The sequence below is a fragment of the Tachysurus fulvidraco genome, chromosome 21, assembly GCF_022655615.1.
Source record: "Tachysurus fulvidraco isolate hzauxx_2018 chromosome 21, HZAU_PFXX_2.0, whole genome shotgun sequence".
NCBI lineage: Eukaryota > Metazoa > Chordata > Actinopteri > Siluriformes > Bagridae > Tachysurus > Tachysurus fulvidraco.
In genome coordinates this window covers 13,319,084-13,332,281 of record NC_062538.1, presented here as the reverse complement: position 1 = coordinate 13,332,281, position 13,198 = coordinate 13,319,084, and the positions used below count along the sequence as shown (strand labels likewise).

General features: G+C 35.3%; 1 protein-coding gene across 11 annotated transcripts in view; it reads right to left on the bottom strand.

Moving 5' to 3' along the window:
* Window positions 1-2,237: 2,237 nt before the first annotated feature.
* The window catches only part of rapgef6 (Rap guanine nucleotide exchange factor (GEF) 6), a 51,364-nt gene continuing 40,403 nt past the window's right edge, over window positions 2,238-13,198 (bottom strand). For 8 of the 11 annotated variants that reach the window (XM_047805578.1, XM_027139909.2, XM_027139911.2 and 5 more), the window contains 11 exons: window positions 11,868-12,079; window positions 11,138-11,261; window positions 9,808-9,831; window positions 8,945-9,162; window positions 8,039-8,218; window positions 5,772-5,891; window positions 5,481-5,591; window positions 5,046-5,148; window positions 4,500-4,927; window positions 3,725-3,991; window positions 2,238-3,413 (listed from right to left, as the gene is read on the bottom strand). In XM_047805578.1, coding sequence (XP_047661534.1) covers window positions 3,391-3,413; window positions 3,725-3,991; window positions 4,500-4,927; window positions 5,046-5,148; window positions 5,481-5,591; window positions 5,772-5,891; window positions 8,039-8,218; window positions 8,945-9,162; window positions 9,808-9,831; window positions 11,138-11,261; window positions 11,868-12,079 — 1,810 coding nt within the window. In that variant the 3' untranslated portion in view covers window positions 2,238-3,390. The remainder of the gene's footprint in view (window positions 3,414-3,724; window positions 3,992-4,499; window positions 4,928-5,045; window positions 5,149-5,480; window positions 5,592-5,771; window positions 5,892-8,038; window positions 8,219-8,944; window positions 9,163-9,807; window positions 9,832-11,137; window positions 11,262-11,867; window positions 12,080-13,198) is intronic. The other 3 variants (XM_047805576.1, XM_047805577.1, XM_047805579.1) reach the window with 2 other exon arrangements.

The window sequence follows — 13,198 nt, the reverse complement described above, 5'->3', positions numbered from 1 at the left end:
GACGAAAACTAGACTAAAATTTAAAGACTTTTAGTCGACTAAAACTTGACTAAGATACCTTGAGTTTTCTTTTGACTAAAACTAGACTAAAATGAGACTTCTAGTCGACTAAAACTTGACTAACAAAAAAAGATATGTGAATGACTAAATATGACTAAAACTAATAAGGACATTTGGCACAAGACTAAGACTAAATTAAAAATAAGTGACAAAATTAACACTAGTACAAATGGTTTCTCAAATTTGAAAAATCGCGCTGCCGATGGTCTCTCTTTCCATCCGGCTGGTTAAGACTCTTCACATCGAGGGTTAGAATTCACTTACGTCAATGCACTCCCATTATAACGCTCCTGATCGTTTTCTTCTGATTGTCTTCTTTTAAGGGTTCTGGACATCATAAGCAGTATATGGACACAGTGAAAAAAAAGAAAATAAACAAACAAAAAAACCCCATAATTTTCCATTACGTACTTAATACCTTTAAACTATTACCTTTTAAACTGAATCATCACACACTGCACATTAAATTAACATACAAATGAATATACAGAAAAAACAAATGAATGTACAGTGTGCGCCTTCCAAACAGAAATCCAGGAGGTGTTAGGAAAAATCTCCGGTCGAATAGTTTTAAAATATTAGCTTCTTATTTCATGTATAACTCCATGCATTTCTAGATAGCTATAATGTGTATAATATACATTGTCATTTTTTTTACTTGTAAATGACACATTTGAGTTACATATAGGTGAGCATGGAGTAGCGTTATATTCAAAACTGTTTGTACATATGTACGCATGTATAAAAACAGCTAGTCTGATCACACGACAGTTTTGAAGCTAACGCTACTCCTTTGCTCAACTATTTCACCGAAATTATGTAACTCAAGTATATAATTTAGAAATGAAAAATTATAAAGTGATACCGCTCACATTCACAATTGAACCGAAGTAAATGAACCTTATTTATACCTCAAGTAAGGCAAAACGCTCTGAAACAATGTTCTAATAATTTGAACAGTGAAGATAATTTCTACTATGATACACATGTAGGTAATTTGATCCATTTTAAGTACAAATAAATGTGGGATGTCCTTACGGTTTCCTCACAAAAAATTGGATTTTGAGATAGGTCAATTATTAGAAGATTGTTTCAGGTATAAGTAAGGTAAGCAATTTTTATGTAATAACTTTTAAAACCTCTTTAGGACCGCCGTGCCATGCACGGCACGGAAGACAAAGTGACCACTACGGGATGAGCCAGAAACAAGCTTCATTGCAGCTTTAAAGCATTAAATCCTCTAAAAACACGAAAAAACCTATTTACCTAGTAAAGTTTATACTCTCAAGATTTTCTTAAGCCCACACACAAAGCATAATATGATTCTAGCCGTCATACTATTTGAAAATTTTTTTGGAGAAAACTGACCTAGGTGGCGCTAGACCAGTTTTCCATTTACCTTTAGACGCTTCCCTTTGTTCACTGGGGTAATATTTTCCAAAACAAATATTCCACAAAAATCGCCTCGCAAATATCCGAAAACTGGAAACAGTACTGCGCCACCATCTTGTTTTTCGGCTCTAACTTCTCATTGGGGGTTTCAAAAATTCTAAATTTACGTCTTTATAGCCCAGGGCCTAACGAATCAAACAAGCCCTCACTTGAGCCAATCGGTGCTTGTATTGCAGAGATAGACGGCTGAGAAGCCAATGATGTCATGACATAATTTTTGGGAACCCGCCTTTGACTGACAATTACTCCTTCCAATAGCAATGAAATGGGCCGGGACCTCTACAGCTCTTTAGCCAATAAAGAGACGATTCCAACGGTATGCAACATGCCACGTCTCCGCAGCCTGAAGCTGCGTGAAAAAGGTGCGCACTGGGTTTATTGCGCAATCCTCGGTTTTTTCACACTCTCAGAGCTCAGGGTGTCAGGTTACAGGCCTTTTTTCACAGCAGACTTGTAGACAGAGAGGCTCTGTGTGTTTTTAGGCCTTTTAAACTGAGCCTCTTTTAAACAGTCTTTTAATTCAAAGTTATACAGTAAACAAGTACACAAAAACACATGACCGGATGGACAAGTCGTAGAAAAATATTTTTATTGAAGCCATTTTTGGGTCTTTTGACTTGAAATTTTTTTTGGTGAAAGCCAAGACATGTGGCTATGACCCTCAGTTGTTATTTGGTCCCTAACATGTTCCAGAGAAATAAGAGAGAAATAGAGAGAGAGAGCGCTGTGTGCATATACATAATATATTTATTATTTAAATATTTTTAGTTGATGATATGGCATGGTTGCTGTGAGTTGGAGTCGGAAAAACACAATCTGAGTTGCCAGCAAGTCAGCAAGACATATCTGTAACAAGCAAGTACCAAAAAATGAGATCATTTACAACAGAGATTAGTTGAAGGGGCTTTTACTTATTTCTTGTTGCTATAAAAAAAAGCAGCTTGATACAGTAAAATAATAATAACAATAATAATAACAATAATAATAATAATAATAATATGAACAAAGCTAAACTTTTCATTTTTACCCACTTGTACTTTTAGAGTGCTATTTCAGACAGCTGCAAAAATGCAGCAAATATTTACAGCTTTAGAAACTTCTAAAGCTTAATTTATTTGACATTACAGTCAGCAGTGCATGGAGCAGTTGAAGCAACTGCATGAAGAGATAACATTCATGATAGCCTGAGATGCTATTAGTGGTAAGGCAATATAAAGAGTATGTCTAGAAAAATCAAGCACAGGCATCATTTATCCAGAATTATGATACACACTCAATGCAAGACAAAATAAAACATAAAGTGAATAAATCGAAATTGGCCCATCTCAAAGATTTAAATCTATGAGGCAGTTTATTTGGTAGATAATTATGGAAAGCATTTGATGGAATAAAATCACCAGAAAAAAATAACCAGCAAAACTTGTTTTATTTATTTGGTGTGTTTCCATTTTACACTCAAATTTGACATTTCTGGCATTTAGCAGACACCCATATCCAGAGTGACTTACATTTTATTTCAATTTATACAACTGAGCAACAACTTGCTCAAGGGCAGTGGCAGCTTGGTGGACCTGGGATTCAAACTCATGACATTTTGATTTGCAGTCCAACACCTTAATTACTAGGCCACCCACCATGGAAACACCAAATTAACAAAAACGTTTTGCCCCACAAAATTGGAGGAATTACACATTGCATCAAGATTTTAAGATTTTTCAAAACATGGTGATTTAAAAGATGAACATTTTTAAGATATTAGAGAAAGATTTTAAGAAGTGGTAAAGTCCATGCAGAATTGCTTGGTATTGTTGAGGGGAGATGAGTGGTTTCATGTTATAGAGCTGAACTTCACACTGTTTCCACACACATTCCCCAGAGTCACACAGCTGACACTTGTTCTTCTGCAAAACAAGCAAAAAAAAAAAACAACATTAATGAAGACCAAAATATAATATAAATATTAAACTCAAAAACCAAACTACTTTTTACATGGAACAAATGTTGCAAATATACACAACACAATATTTGACCTAATTACTTAATTACTAATTTTAAGTGTTTACCTGTTCATATCTTTGCTAAAAATTTGTGTCAGGGAAGACCAAAAAAATTATTAACTAGATTCAAGTCAAAATATTAAGCATTTTATGCCTTATATTAGGCATCTAGCAAACAGTATGCTGTATTTATGATGTAGGCTTTGAGAACATACCATCCTCACTAGTAGCTACAGCATGAGATGCTACACTGGCACGCCTGGTGATGATAGGTTGATGCCCATCTGCCAATCTCCATGAGTCACCCAACAACTTGGACCTTTGTAATGCCACACTATAGTTGGGTGGCTTTAAGTAGTCTGGCCGCAGAGCTCCACTCTCCCGTGCCTGCATGTCCCTTAATGACAGCCCTTGATAACCAAGTGGGGTAGGAGGCAAAGCCCTGTGCCTATCATCTTTGCATGGTGATGTTACACAATACACTGAGGGAAGATGTGATAATGAGCAGAGTGGAGAGGAAACAGAAAACAAATGAGACATGTGATAATTAAATGCTTTTAAAGAAGCACAAGCACTTACATAAAAAACTCAAAAATACTTTTACACAAGCGATGGCAGAAGCAGATTTTACAAGTAGCTTTTGTGGAATTTGGGTGTTTTTTTAATTGTTTAAGACATACAGTATTCACTTAGTGTATAGAATCAGGATCAGTTTTCCAGCAAAGAGAGTTGGCTTGGCACAACTTAGTCACAAATTGAAACTGTCAAACTTCATTCAATTTCATTTGTCTAGGGCTTTTAACAATGGACACTGTCACAAAGCAGCTTTAAAGTAGTTTGGATATAACATATAACATGTTATGTTTGGATATAACGGTAGTATACATAACAAATGTTCAAATACTTATTATATAGTTATTTCAGTCTTTCCCAAAATGTAAACCAACATTCAGTCTTGTTATATTATATATATATATATAAGTCCCTCACCTATGAGACCTTTCTCTGTGGTGGAGGTGACCATTTTATATGCAGGGTCTGTGCTTTGCTGCTCATTGCTCTCTCTTTGTTTAATAGTGCTGTAGTTTTCCTCACACCTTTCAGAGACTGAGCTGGAAGAAGCCCGACTCTGTCTGGAATGATTTAGCTCTAAGCCATCTTTGTAAAGTCTCTTTATGGCCTGAAGATCAGCCAGAACAGCGACAGTGTCAGCCTTATGATGATGCAGTTGGTTCATCATATCGACATGCTTTGTTATGCCTTGGACCTGAAAGTTCTGAAAATTTTCATGTGGGTTGCTGGAGCACGATGTCCAGCTTCCTCGGCCACTGTCAGCTACCTCTGAAACGGGCATAGTTAGGTCTTCAGTGGAGGTCCTTTTTGAGCCTTGTGTCACCAAGTTCCTCACCAAGGACAAACTAAGAACACAACAATATCTATAGTGAATTTGAGATAATAAATAAATAGGAGAAATCAGCTTAAATTACTGAATAATATGCTTAAATATTTTCTGAGTCAATGTGAAGTGATGCTGACTGTATTTGGCTTCTGGCTTTTTGCATGCAATCTGGTGAGCTCCTGATTGTGCTGGAATGTGCAAGAAGCTCATTGAGGGTTGGATCCAAGTTGTTTAAGTTGCCTGCAGCCATCAAAGTGTAGCACAAACAATGATAACATAAATATACATTGTATTCAAATTCCAACACAATTAGTACTATCAAAAGTGAAAACTTTTTTTTATATTTAATTCTAAAACCACAGAATTTCTAGTAAGGGCCATTTGTAATGCATTTTTTTTGCATCTGAAATGAATTTTTTTTTGTGGTAGTCATACCACAGAATTTTTACGAGCCAATATTTTTAAGGCTAGCACAAAAACATGGATGCGCAGAGCCACTTGCTAATATGTGGCCCATCTTGAGAATCTGCACTGTATCCAAAGGTCACTGCACTGTATCCAAGGTGCCCCACCTATGACATTGTTCTCTACTGGAATTTTTCTGATCTTGGCTTGATTGGCAAGAGATGGATGCGACCCTGGAAAATTCAGCTGTCTACAACCCAGCAATTCAGTCACTCCCACTATAATGTAAACAAAACCATGTTAGGACAGCCCATGCTTTAATTTACAAAAAATATTTTTTTTGTTTACAAAACATTTTATGAAAAAATATCAAGGAAATCTAGAGAACTGTCATGAAATCTAACTTGGTTTAAAAATTCACATTTACCTGTTGAGTTAAAATATGTGTAAAAATTCACCTGGTGAACCTTGTGGGGACATGTTGGGACTTGAATGAAGGAAGGAAAGGTCATCATTTTCTTTTCCACTGTACTGCTCTAAGACAGATGTTTTCTTCATCACCTGTGTTGAGCTGTAGCCTGCAGGACACAAGTGTAAAATCCATAGCATCTGTATTGTCTCTCTGTATTGTATCTGTATCATGTATATATCTGTAAAATCTGTATTTTATCCTGTTCATACTGTAAATTCTATAATCACACTGTAAAATACTGTACATCTTGAACTTGCTGCATTTCGTTGCCTTGTACTTTTGTCATGTGTAATGACACTAAAATGTAATCTAATCTACCAATCTAATCTAAATATATGATCCAAAACATCAGATTTTCACACTATTCCTAAAAACAGAGAAAGCGAACCCAATCAAACAAATCAGACATGTATGTATGTGTGTGTATATCTATCTATCTATCTATCTATCTATCTATCTATCTATCTATCTATCTATCTATCTATCTATCTATCTATATATCTATATATATATATATATATATAATAGATGCTCAATTTTCTATTCAGGAAAATATCAGTGAGTGGCAACAGTATGTGAACCTATAGAATTAGTAAATATTGAGGGTCAAAGTAGTGTAGATCTGTTCTCAATCAATGAGATGACAGTGCTCTGATTTATTTAAAGAATAAGCCTGATATTTAACAAAGCCTGATACAGTGATGCCTTGAGATATGAGCATCCACGGCGGAACAAAGATCCCCAACAACTACGTGTGCTCTGTTTCCCCCGCCTCAGCTTCCCTCAGCTTTTCACTCGGTTAAAGCCGACTTTCCACTGCACACGACAAACGATGGCCAATAAATCGGAAGTCATTCATTTCCTATGGAGAGTCGCAAATTGGCTGCGTGAGGTGCGACCCTCTTCAGATCCGTAATTTTCAGATACATTTTTAGCGTTGGATCCATTAAAAAATTTCAGTTTGTGCGACTACACCTCATCCGATATGCCAGACCCAACAATGCAGTAGAGCTGAAGGCCATTATCAGAGCAACCTGGGCTCTCATAACACCTGAGCAGTGCCACAGACCGATCGATTCCATGCCATGCCGCATTGCTGCAGTAATTCAGCCAAAAGGAGCCCCAACTAAGTGCTGTACTGTATTGAGTGCTGCACAGGCTCATACTTTTCATCTTCATACTTTTCAGTTGGATTTCTAAAAATCCTTTCTTTGTATTGGTCTTAAGTAATATTCTAATTTTCTGAGATACTGAATTTGGGATTTTCCTTAGTTGTCAATTATAATCACAAAAAGTTAAAGAAATAAACATTTGAAATATATCAGTCTGTGTGTAATGAATGAATATAATATACAAGTTTCACTTTTTGAATGGAATTAGTGAAATAAATCAACTTTTTGATGATATTCTAATTATATGACCAGCACCCGTATATGCAACTAGCTAAGTGGATATGCTATACAACTGTTACAAAATTAACACAAGTGCATGTTTGGTCTGCAGTCTGGTAAATCTGCAAATTACACATATATTACACATTTATATTAACATTTACAGTATTTGGCAGATGCCCTTATCCAGAGCAACATACAAAACATTGAATACACTAGGTTACTGGTTCGCTAGGTTACAGATGTAAGATACCATGAGCCTAAAACACTGTTCATAGTGGGTTTTTTTAAAGTACACACATACAACAAACAGGGGAGTCACTGTGCAACTTTAGTAAAACATATCATAACATTTTATTAAGAATCTTTGTATAATATTAAACTTTTTGTAATATTTCGAATGATCTGCAAGCTGTTTTAGACAATGTCCATTGTTAAAAGTGCTATACAAATATATTTTTTTATACTGAATATTTAATGATTTATTTGATGATATTTGTAGATCTGAGTATCTAAATATTGAATCTGTCTGAATCTAGTCTAAGGGACTAGAATCCAAAAATTCACAGTACACTCTTTAACAATCATTATGTTTTAAGACTTGGATTACTGAAGTAAAGATTTGGGGTGTATCAAAGCATTTTACAGAATGGGAGTCATCAATCCTATAAATTACAGATTCTCCCACTACCTCAATGCCATATACTAATTCAAGTTTTTTAAAAATGTATTTATTTTTATATTTACCATTACCAGTATGGTAAATCTAAAATGGGTAAATAAGATTCAACAAACAGCATAGCAAGTGGACTATATCAAGTAGCCAAATCATCCCAGTGATGTATGTGAGTTTTTGACTCACTGTGCGCAGTTATTAGGTCTTTGGCAATGCTCTTTTTCCGTAGGGGATTGAGGCTGACGGGTGGGACCTGTAGGACCTGGGATACACGATTGTATGACTTTCCAGAGATCAAAGATGAGCGTGTGATCACAGGAGACAAGTCAGATTTGGTGGACCTCCTTTCACTCAAGCTTTTGGATACTGCAAAGCCAAAGCACAAACAGTTAATCTCCTTAAAGTCCTGATTATTAGTCCTAAAATTATTTATATCTGGATCTTTAGTGGGGATTTACAAGTGATTTACATAGCATAATTAAACTAATCATCTGACAGACAGTATAATTTTTTCTCAATTGCTGAGGCCAGCTTGGATCAGAGTGGATTGGAGTTTGGCATAATGTAGAAAAAGAACAGTCAAGTTCATTAGACTTAGTTCATAAACACTGCTTTTCTTAAATGGTTTGTAATTTTTTGGGGAAAATTATATGTACCCCTGAATGATTTAAGTAAAGCAGATGGTCAGATACTTTTACAAGCCAAGGTCTGTTGTTTACTAATATTTTATGAATGACATCACAAAATAGCCCTTCACTGCCCTCATTCTACTGCAGTCAGTGAAAAGCAGCCAAAGCAGTCATACGTTTTACAAGTGCAGGACTTAAGTTAACAAGATATGCAATTTTTGCATGAAGATGGCAGTAAATAACTCACTATATGGTAAACTGCTAGATATAAATCAATTTGATTGCAGCCACATTGAATATTAAGCTAGGAATGCAAAAGCATATGCTAATTTTCAGCTCATCAAAATGATACCAATACAAATCAAATACCACAAATGAATGCTCAGTAGAGTTAAATATTTTAGGAGCTCATTTTGTTCACTAAGATTTTAAACTGTAAAAATCAGAGAGTGCTTAATCTTACGAGTACTGTAGGCTGGCTCACACTGCAGGGACATAATCTGTAACTTCTCTTCATCTGTCTCCACTTGAAGCTGGGATAGGTACTGCCTGACCTTACGGGCCATCTGTGCATCTTCATATAGCTTCTTGCCATTTAGCAATGAGCTGCGCTGCACACGCTTCTTATGTCCAGTTTGCATATCCAGCAGGTTGGAATTAGTGCTGCCCTGACTCAAGGACCTGATGGAGTACCAGAGACAGGGCTTAAGGAAACATCAATGTTCTATGAATGTTGTTGAAGTAAGAGAAAGAATATACAGAGGAACAGTGCGACAGAAAAGACAGTACAGGAATAAAAAGTAGCTGCCAAGACACACGATGATCAGTGGCATTGTTTTTAAAGTTACTGTATAAAAATGTTACTTTACATAAATTCTTATTTTTAAAGACTGCTTAATACTGTTTTATAAGAAACATTAAGATTAGACAAAAAATTATTTATTAAATGAATGCCCCACTATTATTTAATGTTTCCTTCAGGATGAACCATTCTGTGCATTCAACAGTATTTCATTTGTTTTTTGCTAACCAGAACAGAATATTCTAATGCAGTTAGGAAACTCTCAATTACAATAAAATAAAATAAAATAAAATAAAATAAAATAAATAACATAGAAAGGAATAATGTTTTTTTTCTCCCAGCCTCCTTCAGGCTTGGGTTTATACATCACAAAGGAAGAAATTGGGAATAAAGACATGTTATTAATAACATTGTGAATTTCCCTCTGGGATAATAAAGTATTTATCTTTACAATATCTCTACCTAATCCTAAGCCTACCTAAGCCTATTGCCAGGCGTACATCATGAGGGGCAGAAAGACTTACCCTAAACTCTTCCACCTCTTCTTCCTGCAAGAAAGTGCCATGAAAAAGAAACAAAGGAGGGTACCAAGGCAGAGAGAGAATCAGGAAGAGGACATGCTACCACACACTATGCCGTTCACCAACATATACTGTACAGTGTCGCTTAAAAGTGTATTAACCCTTTAGAAACTTCTGTAATTCTGCATAAATATGACCCAATACACAATCAGACTTCCACACAAGTCTCAAAAGCAAACCCAAGTAAACCCAATCAAAAGTATACACAAATATTATACTTGGTAATTTTGTTATTTGGGGAAATGATCCAATATTATATATCTGTAAGAGGCAAGAGTATGTGTGTAAGAGGCAAGAGTCTGATTAGTATTTACTTTTAAGGAGGAATGAGACCAAAATAAAACTTTGGTTTAAAAGGAGAAGGCTTATTTTTGGAAACCTTCTGTAAAAGATGGTAGTTATAGTATAATGCTTTTGGCCTGTATTGCTGGGCCAGTACAGTTGGCCATAATTGACAGTGTATTCAGAATTATACCTGTGAATTCTAACGAAAAATGTCAGGAGATCTGTCAATAAACTGAATCTCAAGAAAAAATAGACAACAAGCCCAAGCATAGGAGTCATTTTTCTCAATAATTACATAAAGAAGGATAATATTTTGGCTCATTTGTTAATTGCGTTCACTTATTTTTAGTCTTAGGACTTCTGATGATGGTTTTGGGATATTTATTCAGAAATATAGGAATTCTAAATGGTACACAAGCTTTCAAGCAACACTGCATATATATATATATATATACAGTATATATATGTGTGTGTGTGTGTGTGTGTGTGTGTGTGTGTGTGTGTGTGTGTGTGTGTGTGTGTGTATGCAAATATCACAGAAATTGCAATTGCAAAATTGCTACAACTCTTGTCCAAGTTTCATGTATTACATTTTGGTCTGCATGATTCATTTTAAGGCAGAAAAATCATAACAATCACAATAGGTTTTCAGGCTAATAAAAATAATAATAATAAAAGATTACTGACTAAATAAGAAAAGTACTGGCATATACATTTACATTTACAGCATTTGGCAGACTAAACTAGAACTAAAGGATTCCAGGACCACATCTTTAGACCCCAGATAAATGAGCAGTTATTATTAGAAATATTAAACTTGGATGTCCCTCAAACTGATAACTAACCAGTGAAATATTAAACAGGAGTTCCATTAATGAGTAACATTTTTTTGCCTCTAGATAGCCATTCTTGTGTTTATATGGACATATAATGGCTATCCAGAGGCAACATCAATCTCATTTAAAATGTGAGCAAGATGAGCACAAACCTCTGATGAAACATGATTGCTGGGTCCATGCTGGTGGTGGTCATTTGCACAACATGCCGGATCTCCTTGGCAATCATTCGCAGCTTCTCAAAGTTCACAAGACCGTCCACATTTGTGTCATTACCTGAGCAATTTTGAATAGGGATTATTGGAATTGTAACAAATGAGTGTTAAATGGATATTAAAAATCATTGTCCACATACCCCTCCAAAGTTAAATTCTAATTCAATCCCAACCCATTATTCATCATTGCTACCACAGGTCTTCACAGGTCAGTAGTTTGTGGTTTAGAGATAAGTTCCATACTGAGCATTAGTTTTAGCTAAATTAAATTAGATTAGATTAGATTCAACTTTATTGTCATTACACATGTACAAGTACAAGGCAACGAAATGCAGTTTAGGTCTAACCAGAGTGCAATATCAGTAAGTGCAAAGAGAGTGACAAGGAGATAATCGAAGCCTATTGCCAGCTTGTAGTGCCTACCGAAGACATGAAGAAGACAGAAAGTGTGGATGAAGTCTTTACGTAAAAAAAAAAGAACTTTTAACAGAGTGCTTATTTAGCCAACATTGAAAGCCTGCTAGGAATGGTCTATGTTGAACATTTTGCCTGATGTAATTATAAATTTCTTGATCAAAAAGTGTTTTGAAAATGTTAAACATTTTGCCTGATGTAATTATAAATTTCTTGATCAAAAAGTGTTTTGAAAATTTTTGCAAATACGCACCTTCATGCAGGAATGTCAGGTCTTTCTTAACCAAAGGAAAGAGAGGAATTATTGGCTGGTGCATACTTTGGCTGCTCAGGATGTTGCGATATTTGGCCATGTTGCGTGAAGGGTCAAAAATATCCTGCAGGTCTTGAAAAAGCTTTTCATATTTGCTGGGAAGCTTCTCCCATGTGCCTCGTAGTCGGACAACTGGGGCAAGGTTCAGACCACTATAGGCAAATATATATCCATACATCCACATGCACACACAAAATGAAAAAAAAAATGTAATTTAATTTTAACTTAAATTTTTTACTTTTTTAAATTTCAGAATCTTATTAAATTAAATAATAATAATGACCCAATTACCAAAAAATACAGCAAAACAATTCCCCCACATTTTAAGCAGGCCTAATATTTTACATTTGGGACAATCTTCTCATTAATGCATTAAACATTGTTGTTATTTCTGCAAATATGCAACATGTCTATGAAACTTTGTACAGTAAACCAAATCAAAACACATACTTTGAATTAAAAAATAATGAACCCTAAACAAAATACAAGTACAAACAATATGCGGAGTAATCATTGTTGTTCTTTTTCATTGTTCTTAAATAATCATTATTTTAAAAAAAATCTTTTTCTTGGAGAATCACAAGGGCAAATCTTGGAACATCACAAGGGCATGAACGGCACCCCAGTTTACAGGGAATTCCAGTAGTGTGTCCAGAAAAGATTTCTGATCCTTCTGGTATGTAAAAAAAAATGTTTCATGTAATGCTCATTTTTCATTTAATATAAGAAATTTATACGAGTCAATGGCATGTGACCATCAGAAATGACTGCAGAGGACTACAACACCCAATCTACTCATTCACACTCACCCAGCTACTCACACACACACATGGACTCAATCACATCCTGGTACACTTACAGTATGATAGGACATTTAGTTCATTCACTCATTGAGAAGCATACACGCTGAGGCCCTCTGTACCAGTCATTAACAACAATTATTTAAGAGCTCTCTCACGCAACAGCTGCCTTGCTGAACAATAGGTTATCCCTAACAATGATGAAAAGAAAAATTGATTCTGAAAAAAGAGCTTTTTAAAACCGATGGAAGGCTGAGTATATGTTTATTGATATTGCCGGTAAACCCATGTGCCTTATTTGTGGAGCTAATGTGGCTGTAATTAAGGAATTTAATCTAAGACAGCACTTTGAGACAAAACATCAGGATAAGCTGAAAAACCTGAATGCAGAGCAGAAACTACAAAAAGTAGAAGAGATAAAGAAGAATCTGTCATCTCAGCAGATGTTTTTCACCAGAGCCAAATTAAAAA